General features: G+C 37.8%; 2 protein-coding genes and 1 long non-coding RNA gene across 3 annotated transcripts; 1 reads left to right on the top strand and 2 right to left on the bottom strand.

Moving 5' to 3' along the window:
* The first annotated feature begins 604 nt into the window (after positions 1 to 604).
* Positions 605 to 3,673, top strand: LOC112197969 (stem-specific protein TSJT1). The gene is made up of 5 exons (XM_024338955.2): positions 605 to 915; positions 2,109 to 2,349; positions 2,438 to 2,558; positions 2,735 to 2,844; positions 3,348 to 3,673. Exons 1-5 carry the CDS (start codon positions 713 to 715, stop codon positions 3,381 to 3,383), a joined length of 711 nt encoding a protein of 236 aa, XP_024194723.1. The 5' UTR covers positions 605 to 712; the 3' UTR covers positions 3,384 to 3,673.
* A 2,648-nt stretch (positions 3,674 to 6,321) lies between these two features.
* On the bottom strand, positions 6,322 to 7,711 carry LOC112196327. The gene is made up of 3 exons (XR_002935133.2): positions 7,562 to 7,711; positions 6,914 to 6,961; positions 6,322 to 6,736 (listed from the first exon to the last, which is right to left on the bottom strand). It is a non-coding gene; the product is annotated as an uncharacterized LOC112196327 (long non-coding RNA).
* Positions 7,712 to 8,760: 1,049 nt separating this feature from the next.
* LOC112199356 (histone H1-like) lies at positions 8,761 to 9,617 on the bottom strand. The gene is made up of 3 exons (XM_024340386.1): positions 9,444 to 9,617; positions 9,135 to 9,212; positions 8,761 to 8,976 (listed from the first exon to the last, which is right to left on the bottom strand). Exons 1-3 carry the CDS (start codon positions 9,615 to 9,617, stop codon positions 8,761 to 8,763), a joined length of 468 nt encoding a protein of 155 aa, XP_024196154.1.
* Positions 9,618 to 20,389: the final 10,772 nt, after the last annotated feature.

Raw genomic sequence — 20,389 nt, 5'->3', positions numbered from 1 at the left:
TGAGAAAACAAATTTGTTAAGATTAAATTCTTCAGTAATTCGTAAAAACCAAAATGCAATACTGTTTTCTTCCGGGAATCAAAATGACAAGGGTTGATCTTGTTTACTTCCCGAACTCTGAAGCAGACACTTCCTATAATTCTGCAATAAATCACGAAATCTGACAATAAAAAATAATAATAAAAGGTAAAATTCCAGTACCAACTACCCAACAAATGTCACCGACGACCACTCTAACTGTTCCCTGACGTGGCACGAAACCATTAGCCCAAAAAACAAAACGAACTGGGAAGCATCCACACGCTGCCGCACCCGATAACAAAATCCCCTCTCCCTCTGTCCGCCATAACCTTCAGTTTGGCTTGACATGTAATCATACCTCCCCTGGCGGGCCCCACCCTACCTCAGGAATCATCGCCCCCCTCTCCGTGGGTCCCACGCACCACATGCCTCCTCCTCCTTCATTGGACTTCTCCCTCCTCTCTCTAGTTAAAAAATAAAAAATAAAAAATTTAAAAAATGCAACCAAAAAAATACCATCAAGCGTCCTTAAAATGACGATAATGCCCCGTCCCCTTTCCCTATAAATGAAATCCCACCCCCACCTTGCAAACGATCCCATCACTTGTCCGAGCTCTCTCTCTCGGATCACCTTCATTTCTCGCGAGTTTTCTTTTGCTCTTTCCGGTCGAATCAGTCAGTAGTCGTCATCATGTTGGGAGTGTTCAGCAGCGCGATCGTGTCCCCTCCCGACGAGCTCGTCGCCGCCGGCAGCCGCACGCCGTCGCCGAAGATCTCGGCGAATGCGCTGATCAACCGCTTCGTTGAGAGCAATGCCTCCGCCGTGTCCATACAGGTCGGCGACAACGTCCAGCTGGCCTACAGCCACGACAACGAGTCCCCGATACAACCGAGGTATGATCGAAACCACGCTCGCCGGAATATAACACTGTCTTGAACTTTAGCATCAACTTATCCGGCGCCGTTTTACTGCTAGATTTTTTTTTTTTTTCCATTTTCGTAATCAAACTGAGTAAGAATCCATTAAAGAAAGAATAAGATCAGTAGAACTTTATTTTTCTATATCAGATCCTATACATGATATGATGAATTGAATTATGTGCTTGCTTATTGTTCATGTGGTTTTTTTTTAGAAGATATTGTTCATGTGGTTGGAGATTGAAATCTGAACCGGCATGAAAATGGTCAGAGAATCAATCGTCGGTCATGATTTCACAATCAAATCATGGTAATCGTTGATCTGATGATGATGATCTCCTTCGGGATCACTAAAGGGTCTTGAGTGGTGTCTCGCATGACCGCCACGCGACGTTTATCATGTTGACTTGATTGTCCTCGAATGGCTCACGCTCAACGTGATTGCGCCCCGTGGCGTAACTTCAATAAATATGTATTTGTCTTTGCCTTTATTTCACAATAAATCCGTGGATTTCTGCTCCCTGTTTTCTTTTTCAATTTTAGATATTTAGAAAGAAAAAAATGAAGCCGGTTTTTTTTTTTCATGAAAATTATTTTCTGAATTGAATGTCTGGATAAGGCCCCATCCGTAAATAAGACTCCATCCGTAGCTAGAAATACCCATTTGGTGGATGTCTGGATCAATTTCGTAGTGTCAAGGCGAAATATTGAGAGAGACTGCTGATGACGATGAGGATGGCCTAAGTGGGTGGGGGGACCTACATAAGTTCCATAGTTTGAGATTGATACAGTGGATGATGGTGATGCTACTCAATTATTCAATGGTGTTGTTTTATTCATGGATATTTAATATTGGCCTATGCATTTATTCGAAAATTTAACTTGTAACATGAATTTCAAATCAATCAAGACAAGTTGGAACCTTCCAACTGTATGTTAAAGATTCAATTATTGCTGTTTATGAAGTCTTTATATTAACACACAAATAATTGAGTCAGTGTGACAGGTCAAACAAATAGTAAAGTTAACTGGCAATTTCATAGGTTTGTTGTATACAATTGTATGTTTATTTGATTAGTCTTCGTTGTGTAGGTTGTAAAATTCATGGTGCATATTGGATTACAAAAACACTACTAGTTTATTGTCTGACTTGAATGGTAAACTTGCAGGTCGTTTGCTGTTAAGGATGAGGTATTCTGCTTGTTTGAGGGAGCACTTGACAACTTGGGAAGCTTGAGGCAGCAATATGGCCTGGCCAAGTCTGCAAATGAAGTGATTTTGGTCATTGAGGCTTACAAGGCGCTTCGCGATCGGGCACCTTACCCACCCAACCATGTTGTTGGCCATCTCCACGGAAATTTTGCTTTCATTGTATTTGACAAGTCCACCTCCACCGTGTTTGTTGCTTCTGTAAGTCAGCGATCCACCGAGAACTGTTGGTTAAGCTAATAGTTTTGATATTTGACCTCTAATAACAATTGGGTTTGGTGTGTAACAGGACCAATTTGGCAAGGTCCCTCTCTCTTGGGGAATCACTGCTGATGGATATGTGGCCTTTGCTGATGATGCGGAGTTACTTAAGGGTGCCTGTGGCAAGTCACTTGCTTCATTCCCTCAAGGTGGGTACAATATTTATGGTCTGCTAGTACATTCATTAATAGAACGATCAGGATCCAATGGTACTTGATTCTCTAGCTTTTTGGACCACAAATCATGAAAATTCATAACATGATGATGATACATGTACATGGAAAAATCTACTCTTTGTTAACAATTATGTCTCTGATTTGTGCAGGGTGTTTCTACTCCACAAGTGTTGGAGGACTGAGAAGCTATGAGAATCCTAAAAATGTAATCACTGCTGTACCGGCTACTGATGAAGAGATCTGGGGTGCAACATTTAAGGTAATTTAAGTGACTTAAAATTTAAAGAAAACCAATTATTACCATGTAGCTATATGGTTCCTCACCGTCAAAGTTTCTTGCATATTTGTTTCTTATTATTAGCTTTTTAATGTCTACGATTAGTAAACAAAAGTTTCTAGGTTACTAGAGTCACTATAAGAGTAGAAGTAAAATCCTTTGATTCTCTAAAAAAAAAAAAAAAATTAGTAGGTTACTTGTGTTGAAAAAAATGTGTTTAACTGGGGGAGTTGATAGGGGCAATGAATCTAATTCTCACAGTCACACTCGCACTTGAGCGAAATTCAAGGCAGATGACTTGGAAGATAAGGATGGGGAGACATTCTTGAATGCATATTTGTCTCCCTCTTGTCTCCTCCAATCATGCTTTTGTTTGTGAAAGAAGCAATAATAACATACTTGATGGTGACGTTTCACACCAACTTTAGTGATGCTGATTTATATTTTCAACAAGATTTCTCAACTTGGTGGGGTGAAAATTTCAGGTTGAAGGGCCAGCAGTTTTTGCAGCCACAAAGTAGAAGATGTTCGTGATATTGAGAACGTATATCTTCAAAATCTACTATCCATTTCAGGGAGAGAATTGAGGTTTATATGGTGTTGAATGATGCATCAGAGGTCATGTAAATACCTGGAATGGTACTGTTGATAGGGAGTGGCTAATTTGGTAGAGCTTTGTGTATCTTTTACCTTAGTTTTGTTCGATGTGTTCTAGCTTTTACCAATGTACAGCTATGTTTTAATAAAGTTTGTATCAAGGCTTGAATTCAGTGATAAATCCACCATCAGTCCCTTTGAATGGTTTTCGGCATTTCGTAACACAATTATATACAAGTTATACATAAAATTTTCACACACGGAAGCAAATTCAATGTTTTTTGGGTAAAGTTGTACCTGCATATTTGCAGTGAGACGCTGTTTGTCTAGATGACTTGAACCAATCCCAACTGTGAATCGGACTTTGTTTTTGATTACATTGAAAGAGATCGACCACTTAACCCTATAGGAATTCCGCTCGATCTTGCTCCAGGGGCCTAGCAATCGCAGCTTGTGATCAACAACATCACAACTAGATGTCCCCAACCACATATGGTTTTAATTGGAGAAAAGCCATTAGATGTGCTTATATAAATGTGGGTCCTTCTTTGATCTCTTGTTATGCATAGGCAATGTCCACCTTTTCCATCAAGGGTTGAATTTGAACGGATTAGTAGGTATATCTCTCTTTCAAAAATCATAAAATGCAATCTCAAGTCCTAGCAGGGTGCCCTCCTTGCATAACTAGCACACTACTTGTTATCAATGCTCCCGGAATTTGAAGTTTCTGTACTCATTCACAATCATGATGCTGAGTTCCGGTGACTATGGAGGCAAAGTGTCTTGCCCCAACACGAAAATCTGATTCTGGGTTTTACTTCGGGAATGGTTCAACATAATTTTGTATGTATACTACCAGTAAATATATAGAACTATTTTCTTTCATGTCCTTTATGTTGCATTTGTTTAACCCTTTTAGATCTTCCTCATAGTTGAAGAGCTGCATCGAGAACTTGTTTCCATAGGATCATTTCAGTAACGACGGTTATTTTTTCACAAAAAAAAATTGGTTTCTTTTGGATAACTTAATGTTTTTTTTTTGGGTCAATGAATTACTATGTTGGTTATAAGGATCGTCAACAGGCCTGACCGAGCTTGGACAGGGTCGGGCTGGGCCTTACAAATTTTTTACATAAAGACAGGCCGGGACAAGCCTATATTCTCTAATTCTAAATAAATATAATTTAGTGTACCCTTTTTTTTAGGTACTAAATAAGTTAATTAGAGTTCTCGAAGTATAACACACACACATGTGTGTATTAGATATGATAGATTGTATCCATCATATCTCACTCACTTACATACAATTTATGCAAAAAACTCATTTGATAAATTAGTAAAGGTTATCAACTCATCTAACTAACAAAAAAAAAAAAATTGCCTGCAATTGAATTGATCTTGGAAAGGCATTTTTTTTTTTTGAATTAATGAAATTTCATTGATAATAGCGCATGCCAAGAAGGTCATTACATACCCATCCGCTGACACATAACAATGGTCAAACAAGACTTCGTGGAGGAGCCACAAGGGTACATAGGACAGACCAACTATATTTGAACTTATCGCTCACTTATTTAAAAGTGAGCCTGCAACTATGAACTAATCACATAGTAATAGGCTAGTTATAACCAAACTAATTAAAAAAAGGGTCCAAAGACCCATTGCTCATTCTGGACCCAAGAGACCAGGCCCAAAACTAGATTTCAGTGCTGCAGTCGCACCTAGCGGCCCAAGGAGCCTAAGGACCCACCAGCATGCTTCCTCTGCCACCAGAGTCGCAGACGTCTCCGCCATCAACGCCACCGAGAGCTAGGTGCAGAAAGGAGCCCAAAAGCGGTACAGCGCCTGCCCTATTGATTCGACACTAGCAACCATCGTCGTCGAAATCATTAGCCTCTCCATCTTTTGTTTACCAGATTGTGTGATGGCCAGATCCAAGGCTGGCTTAGACGTCGGCTAGAGATGGTCGGAAATAGATAGCCTAGCCTAGGGAGGCTAGGGTTAAGGGAGAGCGCCGCCGCTCTCATTCTGGACTCTTGTATCACATCTGTATTTCTTAAATTTTATTTAAGGTAGTTTTCTCGGAAAGGCATTTGGCACCGTATATAACCCATATATGATTCAAATGTAGCAACACTTGAAGTAAGAGACATAGAACTCCTTTTTTAATATGAAACAAACTCAATTGATGGGATCATTACAACATATTTTCGATGTTTCATGGTAAGTTTAAACTACAGACGTATATAAATATATATATATATATATATATATATCCCTTCCAGTGAGGGATCATTTTTTTGGTCTTTTATAGGGATAGGGCATTAGACCAACTTTTTGATCATATTTTTACATCTTAACCGTTCAGTTTTTAGGTCATAATGTGTAGATCAAATCTGCAAATTTTCAGCTAAATTGATTATCGTTAAGGCATTCAAAACAACGATTTAAGATTATAAGTATGAGCGGTTCAAGTTTGACAGATTTGGTTCATCCATTGATTTATTCTAGTTTGATACCTTAATGATCACCGATTTGGCTGAAAAATTGCAGAAATGATCTACACATTAGAACCTAAAAAATGAACGGTTGAGGTGCTGAAATATGATCGAAAAGTTGGTCTAATGCCCTATCTTAGAAAAGACTAAAAAAGGGGATCCCTTAATGGAAGGGTCCTATATATATATATATATATATGACTAATTTCAGTTTACCCTCCGGAGGTTCGGGGTCGTCATCATGTTAGTCCCTTTAATTTTAATTTTAATAGTAACACCTTTGTACTCTCCAAATTCATCAGCCATCACTACTAGAAAAACCCCCTATCACACACGGATGAGAATCCGTGTGAAATCATAGTATTCCACACGGAAATCCGTGTGAAAACGTCAATACACACGGTACAACGACGAATTAATAATCCGTACGTATTACTGACGTTGCTAATACTACTTTCATACAGATTGACAAATCCGTGTGAATGCATTTGGTGGGTTCCACCAGTAGTGGAGCTGCTGTTCTCCTCTCCCATTCACTAATTATTATTTTGTATATATCAAAATAAATGGATTAAGATTATTCAAATTAGATTTTTTGTTTTTAAATTCCTCCTTTTAATTTAAATTATAGTCATAATTGTTCTTCATGATTATTCTGCCGATCTTGAAGGAACTTCAACAGATGGCCACCATTTTCCACTCTTACTCCCTGTCCTCTTCCAAAACCCACCTCCAACAGAGGTCGATTACAATAATACATCACAGCTTCAAAGATAGATCTGAGAAAGATAGATCCCAACAACGAATATCAATCATTGAATCCATTCAAAGATAGATCTGAAAAAGAGATGGTCACAAAATCACAAGCTCTGATTTAACAATATTGGGGAAAATTTAACAACCAAGAAGGAAATCCGAAATTTCATACAAAATTCAAATGAATAAGCACGTATTACCTGAATCGTCGATTTCTCAACCTGGGCTTCAGACCACAAATGGGTATTCTGCAATTACAAAAACACAAACTCCAAATATTATAACTTTTCAACAATATATAATCGATTAGTTGCGAAGTACAGAAAAAACTCAGATAAATCAATCATTTGGAGGATGGAACCCTGCAAACCTATCCTTTTACTATCAATTGGATAATATATTCTTCTTGTATAATGACTATAATCTTCTCATCTTCTCTTCCCTACAAACCAAGCTTTCCTCTTCTCCCAACAAAACTCTGCATCTTGGTCCAAATAAATTAAGCTTCCAATAGATACCTTACCCAACTCTAATCGAAGTGCCCAGAAATTGAGCGACTCAAAGAAAATTGAGAGACCAATTGGCTCTTTCACTCGGTCCAAATCCATTATATCGGCATGAAATTCAGATTACCCATCAGCTATAACCCACCTCTCACTCTAATCACCACCTGTTCTGACTTCTTTCCCTTCATTGCTGTGCTAAATCATAGCCTCGTTTGGCAGCCAAGTTCTTTCAGACTAAAACTGAGATTACCCATCATCTACAACCCACTTCTCACTCTAATCGCAAACTCAAACCCATTAAATTGCTTACCTTCCTTTCAAAAAAAAAAAAAAATTGCTTACCTTCATTTTAACCTGGGATTTGGATTATCTTGAAGCTTTGATCGATCTAGGTAGGAAGAATGGTTAGCATAGTTTTAGAGAAGAATAGAAAGGGTGGTTTGAAGCAAATGGAATGCTTGAACGAAAAATCGAAAAAGAAAAGAAAAGTAATGAAGCAAATGTAATGGCTGGATTCATTTTTAGTATTATTCATTTTTAATGTTTTTTTAGATATTGTCTTCCGTATATGATGTAATCTGATGGAACTTGGATTTGCAAAACGCTTTTAAAAAAAATTCACACGGATATTCGTGTGAAACCAGATATTTATCATAAATAATGTGTTAAATATGAGTACGATTTTATGTAATAATTTTTTTATTTATTTTGAAATGAAATTCACATGGATTTTGGTGTGTCAATTCTAATTCACACGGTATTCCGTGTGAATTTCTGACACATATATAGGGTTTTCGGAAATGAAATTAAAATCCGTATGAGATTTACACAGAAATCAGTGTGAATTTTTGAGGCCCCACTTTTAGAACATAATTCACACGGATGACTGTGTGAATGTACTTTTCACACGGATATCTGTGTGTATTGCAATGTTTTTCACACAAATTTACGTCCGTGTGAATATCCGTGTGCATGCCATCTGTGTGCATTGGAGGGTTTTTCTAGTAGTGCATGTCCAAGTTTTGGACCTTAAATCCGTTATGTGGGCCCCCTTAAGTGGGTAAAATGGTCATTTTTGCACAATCTGGCTCCAAAATTTTAAAATTGTGTCTTCAACCTATACACCACAAGTTATAATAGGTCTATAAAAACAACAACTAATTTGGAGCATAGTTTATCCCACAAATCTGGATAGTTCCTATAAATCAGACATGCCCCAAACATATGGGAGCATTAAAATGATAATAACATACATATATTAAATAAATTCAAATAAATGGTTCAAGGAACTAGATATTTCATTCAAGAATAAGAGCACACATTGTCTTTAGCATTAGCATCCCAATGGATGAATATTAGTACCTTACATCCATAAAACCAACAAAAACACATTTGCAATGGGTTTTAGCTCTAATAATCTTTTCAAAAAATTAGAGCTAGCAACCAAATGACGTAGCTCAAGGTTGCACAAAAGATTGCAACATAAACCTAATACGATAAAGTTTAGGGCATGCTAATTATACCTAATAGAGTGCCATAATCTACTTTTTCCCATCGTTTGCATTATCTCTGATTATGCTAGATGACCTACTCGGAGCTGCTTGCTTAGAAGATGATGATGGCTTGGCTGGAGGTTTACACCTTGTTGTAGCAGGAGGAGCTTTAGCATTTGTTGTTGCTGGGGCAGAAGTTGCTGAAGGCTTTGGAGGTCTACCTTTTGGCTTGCTTAAAGCATTTGATCCTTTTACTGCTGCTGCCTTTTATTCATTTCTCTTTTTCTACCAATATGAGACACCAAATTGAAAAAAAAAAAAAAAACAGTAATTATTCATGTAAGGGACATCTTCACACCAACACACAAACAAAATGGACATAAATGCAACAGCCAAAAGCAAAAACTGTAGTAGTTTATTACCTTCAGTTTTTCTGCCCTTATCTTTACCTTATGCCTCAGCTCATTCTTAGTTGCGGGTCTCTTTCTCTGAGTATTGGACTGCAACATATAAATACACAAAATTAGTATGGCGTCAGTTGTAAAACACAAGTCAAAACACAATGCAACAAGGTTCAAAGTTCATCCCTGAGTTTCAGAAATTGCTGCATCTAACTTCCTTTTTTTGTTTTGGTTTGCTGAGGTCTTATTCTTGGCTAGCAAATGTCTATGACAAGTCTTTTGGTTGTGTCCAACTTGACCACATTTTCCACACTTAAGAGACCTTTGAACCTTATCAAGCTTGATACCACCAACTTCTGCTTTCTCAGATACATCCTTCATCCTCTTTGTCCTTGGCCTCCTTGGCTGCCTTGAGTACTGTGGGGGAAGGATTGAGGGTTCACCACTTGTTGACCACAGATCCATACCATTAATAGGCTTTACTGTATTGTTATAAATGGCCATGTAGGTCTTCTTCATGTAACATTGGTCTTCAGGGGCATGTCTTATGAAATTTACTGCTAAAATTGCATGTTTACATGGGATGCCAGTTAAATCCCATCTCCTACATGCAACAGTTCTTTCTTGTAGGTTCACCCATGCTTGCTTCCTCCAAAGCTTTCAACCTCAATTTCTGGTCCACCTAATCCACTAGTAATGCAATCTGTTGCTGCCTTAACCTTGTTTTTCTCTAGTATCTTCCTAGGTTTGGGGTAGATTGTATCTTCATACCTCAGCATCTTATCCCCCCTTATATGGATCCTTTTCATTAGGTTAACCCTTATCTCTTCAAAACATGTCACAATTGGCTTTGCTCTAGCTGGTAGGATAAAACCATTAAAGCTCTCAAACAGAAATTGTTTAAAAGGATGTCACACTTCAAGTGTGTGTTGAAGTGTGACCTGCTCCAATGCTTGGCTGGCCGTTTAGGATCTACAAACAAGACAGATATATCACATCAGTCCTCACATTGTCAAGTCCAGAAAACAATAGTTAAAATCATCATAACACAAACAAAGTCAAAAGGGCAATGATTGATTACCTGTAAGCCAATCATATGCTCCGAGATCAAGTAGATTCATAAGGTTCATTTCCTTGGTGAAGTAGTTCATTGTGGTTGCCTTTGCACATGCCTAAAATTGGTCCTTCATCACCTTACCAGGGAATAACTTATTGAAATTTGTCCACAGGTGCCTAACATACGATTTCTTCAAAAGCAGCTAATATTCCCTTTTTATTATCACTGATAAAGGTCCACCCTCCTTCATCCCTTATGTTCAAGTCCTTCACTAACAGATCCAGAAACCACTCCCAACTGTCTTTACTTTTCATCTCCACCATAGCATAAGCCAAAACCCATATTGTGTTATTTTCATCCAATCCCACAGTTGTCAATTGTCCACCATAGCAGTTCTTTAAATGTCACCCATCAAACCCAAGGACTGACCTATATCCAGCTCTAAAACTCATCTTCAATGCTCCTAAACATATATAAAGTCTCTTGAATACAGGTAACTGCTCTGGATTGTCAAAGTCACATTTTAGATCAATTGTGGTGTTTGGGTCAACTCTCTTAAGCTCCTCTCCATATTCCCTTATTCTTGCAAATTGCTCTCTGATAGATGCTTCTAGAAGCTGCAAGGGCCCTTTTTTTGCTATATAAGCTTGCTGAACTGAAACTCGTCACTTCAAATTAGCTGACATACTTTGAGCAAGTGAATCTATCAAGTATGAAATAGAAAAAAAGGGTTAGCAAACAATAGTTCAGAGTTCCTCAATTATAACCCTATAATTGGAATATAAATTAGATGAATGAGGGAAGTTTACCCATTGCGCAATTTGGGTTAAACTTAATCTGCTCTGCAAACTTTTCTGTCAAGTATGGTGTTCTAATCTTACTATTTTCATGCACCCCAGCACAAGTGTGCCCTTCGTTGTAGGTCTTCACTATGAGAGTGTCCTCATGTTGCATCTTAGAGGCATAAAGCTCAAAAGGGCAGTTTTCTGCTTTACAAATCATCCTTACTCTAAGCCTATCACTTTTGACAAAAAAAAGAAGCTTCCCACCCTTTTTGTATTGGTCTCTCTCTTATGGCTGCTCTCAAAATTTTAGTTGTTGCAAACTTCACTCCTAAACAAAACTGAGGGTCATGCATATAAGTCTTTGGATGGAATTCAGGGAAGTCCTCTCCATCAGAGTTTGCCTCATTCCCAATTACTTCCTCATCACTGTCAACAACTCCATGCATTGCTTCATTATCCTCAACCTGAACATCACCCTCACTTTCCATACTTGCACCATTTCCTTTACTTCCTCCTCCAATCCACTGCCCCATATTATAAAACTCACACTCTAAGCCACCCAACCAGTCTTCATCATCTACACCATAGTCATCATAGTTTTCCTTGTCAAACTGTGGATCATAATCATCATGCTTTGAACGGTTCTCAAACCACAAGTCCTCATCATCAGTACATGCTTCATCATCTTGGTCTTCATTATTAGGTACCCTACTTCTGCTCTTCCTTCAATCCATGCAACTCACTTCAACATCCATAAGATTATCCAGCTCCTCAAACATACTTGAATATATGCCTTGGTTCACAAATCTGTGCTTCTCTTTTTGTACCAAATCCAACTCTTCATCCACAAGTTTTTGCTTCCCTTTGTCTTTAGGATCATGTACTTGGGCTAAGGTAGCTTGAGTAGGGACTACATCATGCCATTCTAACTCCTTAATGACAAGTCCATTGTTCTTCTTTATTGGTCTATTTGGGGTTTCCTTCCTAGGTGAATCAAGTAGCTCTTTTATCACCACACTTGGTTTCTTTCTAGGTGAATGAAGTAGCTCTTCAATAATCACCCCACTAGAACCGGCCTGGCTGAAAGCAAAGTTATGATAATCATCTTCACCATACATGAAAAAAGCATTTTCTTCCTCTTCATATTCACCCTTAAGCACTAAGTGATCCAAATATATGATAACCAGCCTAATTTGTGGAACACAACATCACATCGTAATAGCATCAAAATCAATACTCAGCTTGGTTAAAGCATCATCCTCATTTCCAATCCTATACCAATAATCTATCCTTGAACCACCATAGTCTTCATTCAACCCCCTTACCATAGAATCAACTTCTACAAGTGAGATTTTATCCTTGTCAACAAGGTCGTAGTAGGCTATCTTTCCCCCTATATACTGGCGGTTGTCCCTAATAAATCCTCCATGATACATTTTAACAGTAAAGTAATCCGGGTTATCTGCAAATAAAAAGGAGAAAACTTTATAAACAGTACCCGAACTTAGGCTCATTCTAAACTTTCGTATCCTACTATGCAAAACTACAACTTTGGTACCTGAAGTTTGAAGCCCGACCCAACATTCATACACGCCGTCCATGACGGTGTGAACTAACAATCCACATGCTAAATTTGGATGGGTATTTGGATCATTTTGTTACCCAAACCTTATTTTATAGATCCCTTCTTCTTCCCTTATCTTTTGCAGATCCCCTTTTCTCTTTTCATTCCCTTTCTCTCTCTTCTATTCTTCTTTTCCTACTATCAGACCCAAGGCCAAGGCCAACGACGGCGTCGTTTCCATCGTGATCCTTCAATTTGTTTGATTACTTTTGGTTGATTTCATCCTTTTTAACTAGGCTTGTTCTTCACCCCTCGAATTTGGGGATTTGCATTTTGGATTGCTTCATGCTTTTCTGAGTGTTGATGAAGAATTGGAAGTGTGTGGTGTGGTCTTCTTATTCAATTATATGAGCCATGACCGATTTGAGTGTAAAGAAGAAATTGGCATGGTCGACCCATGGGGAATTGGTGGTGATGATATGAAATTAAGCTGGTGATTTGTTTATTTAATCCAACATTTTTGTTTCTTTGAGTTTATGAATCAATATTGAATTTCAAGTTTGATGCTTGCTTAGCTTTGTGTGTATTCAATTATGAAGTATGGCTCTAAGCAATGAGAAGAAAGTGAAGTAAAGAACAAAGAAGAACAGAGGGGGGGGGGAGAGAGAGAGAGTCTCTGTCCTTGAAGAGAAGAACAGAAGGGAGAAAGAAACAAAAACAATTGATCTCATAAATTTTTTTTAATTAAGTAAAAAAAAAATTTGGACCTAATTACCCCTCAAAATATGCCACGTGGCTGGACTTTTAACACCGTTATGAACGACGTGTACCATTCTTGGGTCGGGCTTCAAACTTGGGATACCAAAGTGATAGTTTTGCATAGTAGGGTACTGATGTTAGGAGTCGGTCTTAATTTGGGTATTGCTTGTAAAATTTTCTCAATAAAAAAACAAATACAAAGCTTCATCAAGTCAATACCACAAGAAACAAAGCATGCTAGGTCCACAGCAGAAAACACTAATAGCAGGACCGCAGCAGCACCATTCTTTACTATGTGTAGGTCCACAAGAACAATATTAAAAGCCCTAACTCACCTCCCCAACAACTTTCTTCATCCTACTTCAATACTATATTCATCACTTTCTCCAAACCATAAACACAAACAGACAAAAATACAAAATCCTATGATAAATTATCACAACCCAGCCACAGTTTTTAGTTTAAAATCACTTCTTCTTAAGTTTCGAAACCCCCAATTTGTGCTATCCCTAGAAACCCCAAAATAGAATATAGAAACCCTAAACCAAAACCTTGATTCGAAACCCTAACTATCATAACAAAACCCAATCAATTAGGCTTATAAACAAACGATTAGCCTTAAAAATGAATACTCACTATAATTAGGAAGCTCCTCTCCTTTGCTTTCATTGCGCGGTATCCATTCATCATCTGCCATTCTGCCTCGACTATGCATTTCAAGTTCTCAATTTTGGAATTAGGATTAAATTCTGGGTATCGGGTTCTCTTTTGGATTTTGATCCCTCACTCTTCATTTTGCCTAAGAGAGTGGCTGTTGGTTTAGAATAGGTTTCAATGGAACTAATCCAGTTTTTTTGTTTTAGATCTAAAATGGGGGACTGTGCTAGGGTTAATAGATGTTATTAGAGGAAGGCGATCAATGATTTTGGGGAAATGAGAAGTTGATTGGAGGGAAAAATGGATTAAAGGTAGACAGTAATTTAGCCTCTAAAATGACAAAAAACTATTCAAGTTTAAACACAACAGAAGGATTTAAAGTCTAATTTGGACGGAGGTCCAAAAATTGGACATAACTGATGAATTTGGAGAGTATAAGGGTGTTACTGATTAAATTGAAACTAGATGGACTAATATGATGACGACCTTGAACCTCCAGGGGGTAAACTGGAATTAGTTCCTATATATATATATATACATATATATATGTATGTATGTATGTATGTATATAGGGTCACCTCTCATCAAACTGATTCTGGCCAGACAATAATAAATGAAGAGCATAGTATCTATGTCTTATAAAAAATAGGACAAATCAATTACATAGTTTGTTTGCTAGACAAACTGATTCGAATTAGTGTGTGTGTATAGTTATGTGAATGTGTATGTGTATATATTTATTGTGTAATATATAATTTATATATATATCTATTGCGGTGACGATACTGTAGGGGAGGTCCTGCGGAAAAATAGCTCGACGCTAGGATGATAAAAAGCTTAACACCCTTCGTTCTTATTACTTTTTCAATATGAAAAAGAAAAAAATGAAAAATGAAAGGGTTGTCTTATTCAAAACCCCAATCCAATTATGAAATCCCTTCTCTCCCACTTCACACCTCGGAACGCACCGTTCTTATATAGAGAGAAGCACTTTCACATCTTCTTAACCGGAAACGGTTGACTTATCTATCAACTTTTGCATTATCACCTCCAAAAAACCAAACAATTAGCCACACATAGAATAGTATTTAATTTACGGGCTTATGGGCCGGGCTCGACGGGCTTTTAAGGGCCTTCGGCGGGTCTGACTTATGCGCCGGGCCGGCTTCAAACCCCTAAACCAAGTAGGGATGGCAAAAATTCCCATCGGGTAGGGTACCCATAGGGTATTAGCCCCTAATGAGGAGAAATTCGGGAAAAATCGGGTAACGGGGATGGGGATCCCCAGTATTCGAATTCTGAAGGTACGGGGCGGGGATGGTATTTTGATCCCCATCCCCATACCCACCCAATAAGAATTATACGAAATACATATATATATATATTTGTTTATTTATTATATATATATATATATATATATATATTTGATATTATTAATAAATAAATATTTATGTAAACTTCATCTTTTTGTCAATATTTAAATTATGTTAATAAATATGTTCAAAAAAAGGAAAATTCTTTTAATAAAATATCTTTATCAACATGTTAATTTTCCTTGATTGAAATAAGAAATTTATTTTATTTTGATGTTCAATTTTAACTTCATATTTTACAATCCATAATTGTTTGTATAAATTTTTATATAATAAATTGGTAATATTGTTAATGGGGATTGGGGCGGGTATGGAGACCGAATCCCCAATGGGGATGGGGAAGGGGAATCCCCAGTATCTGATTACGGCGATTGTGGAGCGTATGGGGATGGTAATTTAATCCCCTTACCCTACCCTCCCCATTGCCATCCCTAAAATCAAGTCTGACCCTCTACCCACCTGGCCGGACTTTATGCAGGCTTTTATGAGGGCCGAGATGGGCTTTTACCTATCGGGCTTGCGGGCCTCCATCGGCCAATTTGATCCGCGGGCCAAATGATGAGGCGTAGGTGATTATCAAGAGAAACTTACCAAAACCCTATTGTTAATGCACGTTTTGCTTTTTTCTATTCTTCTTTTTCGGTGCATAGACCATGTTACGCCAAAAAGAAATCATAATTGGTTTTAATATGATAATTATCAAAAGTGTTCACCCAAGACATAGTTTTTAAGAGTATGTGAGGGATGAGTGAATTTCGACAGACACGACCACATTTTTTTTTTTTTTTGGGTTTTTGAACATCAAAATAGAGATTTGATTAGTCTCAAGGCCAGAACAACACATACAATAGATCCTTATACACTTGTACCTTAAATCAATGGTCAAGCAAGCAAGGGAAATTAGTACCATCCATTAGTACAATGAAACTCAATTAATTCAAGAGCCTACATGACTACGTAAAGTCATTTCACACAAAGTAAAATAGCTTGAATCTCTACGTATAGTCATCTTCTTCCTCTTCATATTCACCCTTACGCACTAAGTGATCCAAATATATGATAACCAGCCTAATTTGTGGAACACAACAGCACATCGTAATAGCATCAAAATCAATACTCAGCTTGGTTAAAGCGTCATCCTCATTTCCAATCATGTAACAATAATCTATCCTTGAACCACCATAGTCTTCATTCAACCCCCTTACCATGGAATCAACTTCCACAAGTGAGATTTTATCCTTGTCAACATGGTCGTAGTAGGCTATCTTTCCCCTTACATATTGGTTGTCCCTAATAAATCAATTATGATACATTTTAACAATAAAGTAATCCGGGTTATCTACAAATAAAAAAACAAAAACAAAGCTTTATCAAGTCAATACCATAAGAAACAAATCATGCTAGGTCTACAGCAGAAAACACTAATAGCAGGACCGCATCACCATTCTTTACTATATGCTAGGTCCATAAGAATAGTATTAAAAGCTCTAACTCACCTCCCCAACAACTTTCTTTATCCTACTTCAATACTATATTAATCACTTTCTCCAAACCATAAACACAAACAGACAAAAATACAAAATCCTACAATAAATTATCACAACCTTGCCACAGTTTTTAGTTTAAAATCACTTCTTCTTAAGTTTCGAAACCCCCAATTTTTGCTATACCTAGAAACCCCAAAATAGAATATAGAAACCCTAAACCAAAACCCCGATTTGAAACCTACTCTAAACAAAAAGCTCGAAATGCATAGTCGAGGCAGAATGACAAATGATGAATGGACACTGCGCAATGAAAGCAAAGGAGAGGAGCTTCCTAATTATAGTGAGTATTCCTTTTTAAGGCTAATCATTTGTCATTTCGCCTCGACTATGCATTTCGAGTTCTCAATTCGGGAATTAGGATTAAATGTTGGGTATCGGGTTCTCTTCTAGGTTTTGATCCATTACTCTTCATTTTGCCTAAGAGAGTGGCTGTTGGTTTAGAGTATGTTTCGATGGAACTAATCTAGCGTTTTGTTTTAGATCTAAAATGGGGGACTCTGCTAGGGTTAATAGATGTTATTAGAGGAAGGTGATCGATGCTTTTGGGGAAATGAGAAGTTGATTGGAGGGGAAAATGGATTAAGGGCTAGGGAGTAATTTCACCTCTAAAACGACAAAAAATTATTCAAGTTTAAATGCAACAGATTGATTTAACGTCCAATTTGGACGGAGGTCCAACAACTGGACATGTTTGATGAATTTGGAGAGTAAAAATGTGTTACTGATTAAATTGAAACTAGAGGGACTGACATGATGACGACCCCAAACCTCCGGGGGGTAAACTGAAATTAGTCAATATATATATATATATATATATATATATTTATACATATCTTATCCAGAGCGGAGCTCCACTTTGAAAATTAACGTGTGAAGTTCGAGTTTTGGGTCACTTTTCGGTCACATATCCACATCTTGACCATTCAGTTTTTAGGTACTAGTGTATAGATCGTCTCTGCAAATTTTCAGCTAAAATGATGATCGTTAAGGCATTGATAATTGCCTTAAAGTTAGTACGGTTTAGGTTGACAGATTCAGTCCGTCCATTGGTTTAAGCGAGTTAGATACCTTAACGATCATCAATTTGGCTAAAAATTTGCAGAGACGATCTATACACTAGTACCTAAAAAATGAACGGTCGAGATGTGGATATACGACCAAAAAGTGACCCAAAACTTGAACTTCACAAGTTAATTTCAAAGTGGAGCTCCGCTCTCGATAAAATCTATATATATATATATATATATATTTATATATATAGAGTCACCTCTCATCAAACTGATTCTCTCCAGACAATAATAAATGAAGAGCATAGTATCTATGTCTTATAAAAAATAGGACAAACCAATTACATAGTTTATTCGCCAGACAAACTGATTCAAATTAGTGTGTGTGTGTGTGTGTGTGTGTGTGTATAGTTATATGTATGTGTATATATTTATTGTTTAATATATAATTTATATATATATAATTAGCTACATATAGAATATTATTTAATTTACAAGCTTATGGGCCGGGTTTGACTGGCTTTTACGGGCCTTTGGCGGCCTGGTCTATGGGCTGGGCCAGCTTCAAACCCCTAAACCAAGCCCGACCCTCTACCCACCAGGCATGGCTTTTTGCAGGCTTTTATACGTGCCGAGCCGGGCTTTTACCTATCTGGCTTGCGGGCCTCCATCCGCCAATTTGATCCGCAGGCCAAATCATGAGGCCTAGGTGGTTATCAAGAGAAACTTACCTAAACCCTATTGTTAATGCACCTTTTACTTTTTTTCTATTCTTCTTTTTATTGGCATAGACCATGTTACACCAAAAAGAAATCATAATTGTTTTAATATGATAATTATTAAAGTGTTCACCTAAGATTGAGGTTTTAAGAGTACGTGAGGGATGAGTGAATTTCGGCAGACACGGCCACATTTTTTTTTTTTTTTGGGTTTTTGAACATCAAAATAGAGATTTGATTAATCTCAAGGCCAGAATGACACATACAATAGATCCTTATACACTTGTATCCTAAATCAGTGGTCAAGCGAGCAAGGGAAATTAGTACCATCCACTAGTACAATGAAACTCAATTAATTCAAGAGCCTACATGACTACGTAAAGTCATTTCACACAAAGTAAAATAGTTTGAATCTCCCTTTGTCAATGCACTCAATTACTTGTTGCAGAAACCCTATAGTATGCAAGCTAAGCTAGCAACAATTTTATTAGCAAAGGCCACTCCAAAACGAAGTAACGCGACAAAAATAATTCCTCCTGAATTCTAAATCCGAAATCTCTTATTCTGTAGGCTAGACAAACCAGTCTGGAGTTAAGCCCAGATCCAAGTAACTCCCCAAATCGCTTTAGGCACCCAAATCGCTTGGGGCACCCCATTGTGAATCTCACCCTTAGCCATAGCTAACCATCTCTGTGCAACACCACCGCGTCGGCACCACAACGATTTCATCCAAAGCCTTGAGGTCGGGAAAATCAATAGTTCCTCGCCAACTAGATGATGATCCCTATAAAATCTCCATTGCGCTCTACGCCCAAGAGCAGTAATAGTTCATTCACAATCAATGCTCCACTCAATCCAAGCTCCTTGCAATTGTTGCACTCTGATCTCTTTGCACTTTGAGGTGTCCTCGACAAGGTCAAGCCTTCCAACCTGAGACGGCAAACCCGCCCTCCTCTCCAAATTCACTTTGGTGCGAAATTACCTATGTGGAGGGGAAACCCGAGTACATCACCTCTATGGAGGGGAAACTCAGTTGAAAGCTCGTTGAACGAAGTTGACGTTGAATTGTTGCGAGAAGACAACAAGAGGCAGAGAGGAAGAGTTTGCTTGGTGTTGACAACATACGGCGCCGTTGATGGAACCTAAGCCATGACGGCTAGGGTTTGATAGAAGTCGCAACCTCATACAAATTTCTACTCAACTTCTTCTAAAGTTTTCGGGCGACATGCAGTAAATTCATTGGCTTAGTTGATATTATAAAAACTTTAAATTGTGTATAGTTTCTCAAATACCCCTTACTGCCATATGTATTAAGTTCATTGGCTAATATTACAAAGTTTTTTTTAATAGAAACGACAATTTTTATCCCCACCTCACCTATTTCACTGAGATTTGAACATGTAATTTTCATGGTCTCGATTATTTCAATTAACAAACAGAACACAGCTCACTCACTGTTATTATAAAGAGAAAATTTTATAAATAGTACCCGAACTAAGGTAGACTCCTAACTTCAGTACCCGACTATGCAAAACTATCAGTTTGGTACCCAAGTTTGAAGTTCGACCCAAGAATGGTACACTCCATCCATCACAGCGTTAAGTCTTTACTACGTGGCAAACCATGAGGGCCCTCAAAATATGCCATGTGGTTAGCTAGTTAACGCCGTAATAGACGGCGTGTACCATTCTTGGGTCGGACTTCAAACTTAGGGTACCAAAGTGATAGTTTTGCATAGTCGGGTGCTGAAGTTAAGAATGAGCCTTAGTTCGGGTACTGTTTGTAACATTTTCTCTATTATAAAAGCT

This window comes from Rosa chinensis, chromosome 4 (genome assembly GCF_002994745.2).
Source record: "Rosa chinensis cultivar Old Blush chromosome 4, RchiOBHm-V2, whole genome shotgun sequence".
Taxonomy (NCBI): Eukaryota; Viridiplantae; Streptophyta; class Magnoliopsida; order Rosales; family Rosaceae; genus Rosa; species Rosa chinensis.
The sequence above is the reverse complement of the archived record's forward strand: the minus strand, read 5'-3'. Positions and strand labels throughout refer to the sequence as shown.

Excerpts from the sequence above, each read along its gene's own strand:
- LOC112197969 (XM_024338955.2), top strand. The coding sequence starts at position 713 with ATGTTGGGAGTGTTCAGCAGCGCGATCGTGTCCCCTCCCGACGAGCTC. Across the intron at positions 2,350-2,437 it reads CCACCGTGTTTGTTGCTTCT|GACCAATTTGGCAAGGTCCC; the intron begins GTAAGTCAGCGA and ends GGTGTGTAACAG. Across the intron at positions 2,845-3,347 it reads TCTGGGGTGCAACATTTAAG|GTTGAAGGGCCAGCAGTTTT; the intron begins GTAATTTAAGTG and ends TGAAAATTTCAG.
- LOC112199356 (XM_024340386.1), bottom strand. The coding sequence starts at position 9,617 with ATGGCCATTTATAACAATACAGTAAAGCCTATTAATGGTATGGATCTG. Across the intron at positions 9,213-9,443 it reads GTGGTATCAAGCTTGATAAG|TCCAATACTCAGAGAAAGAG; the intron begins GTTCAAAGGTCT and ends TATATGTTGCAG. Across the intron at positions 8,977-9,134 it reads TAAGGGCAGAAAAACTGAAG|GCAGCAGCAGTAAAAGGATC; the intron begins GTAATAAACTAC and ends AATGAATAAAAG.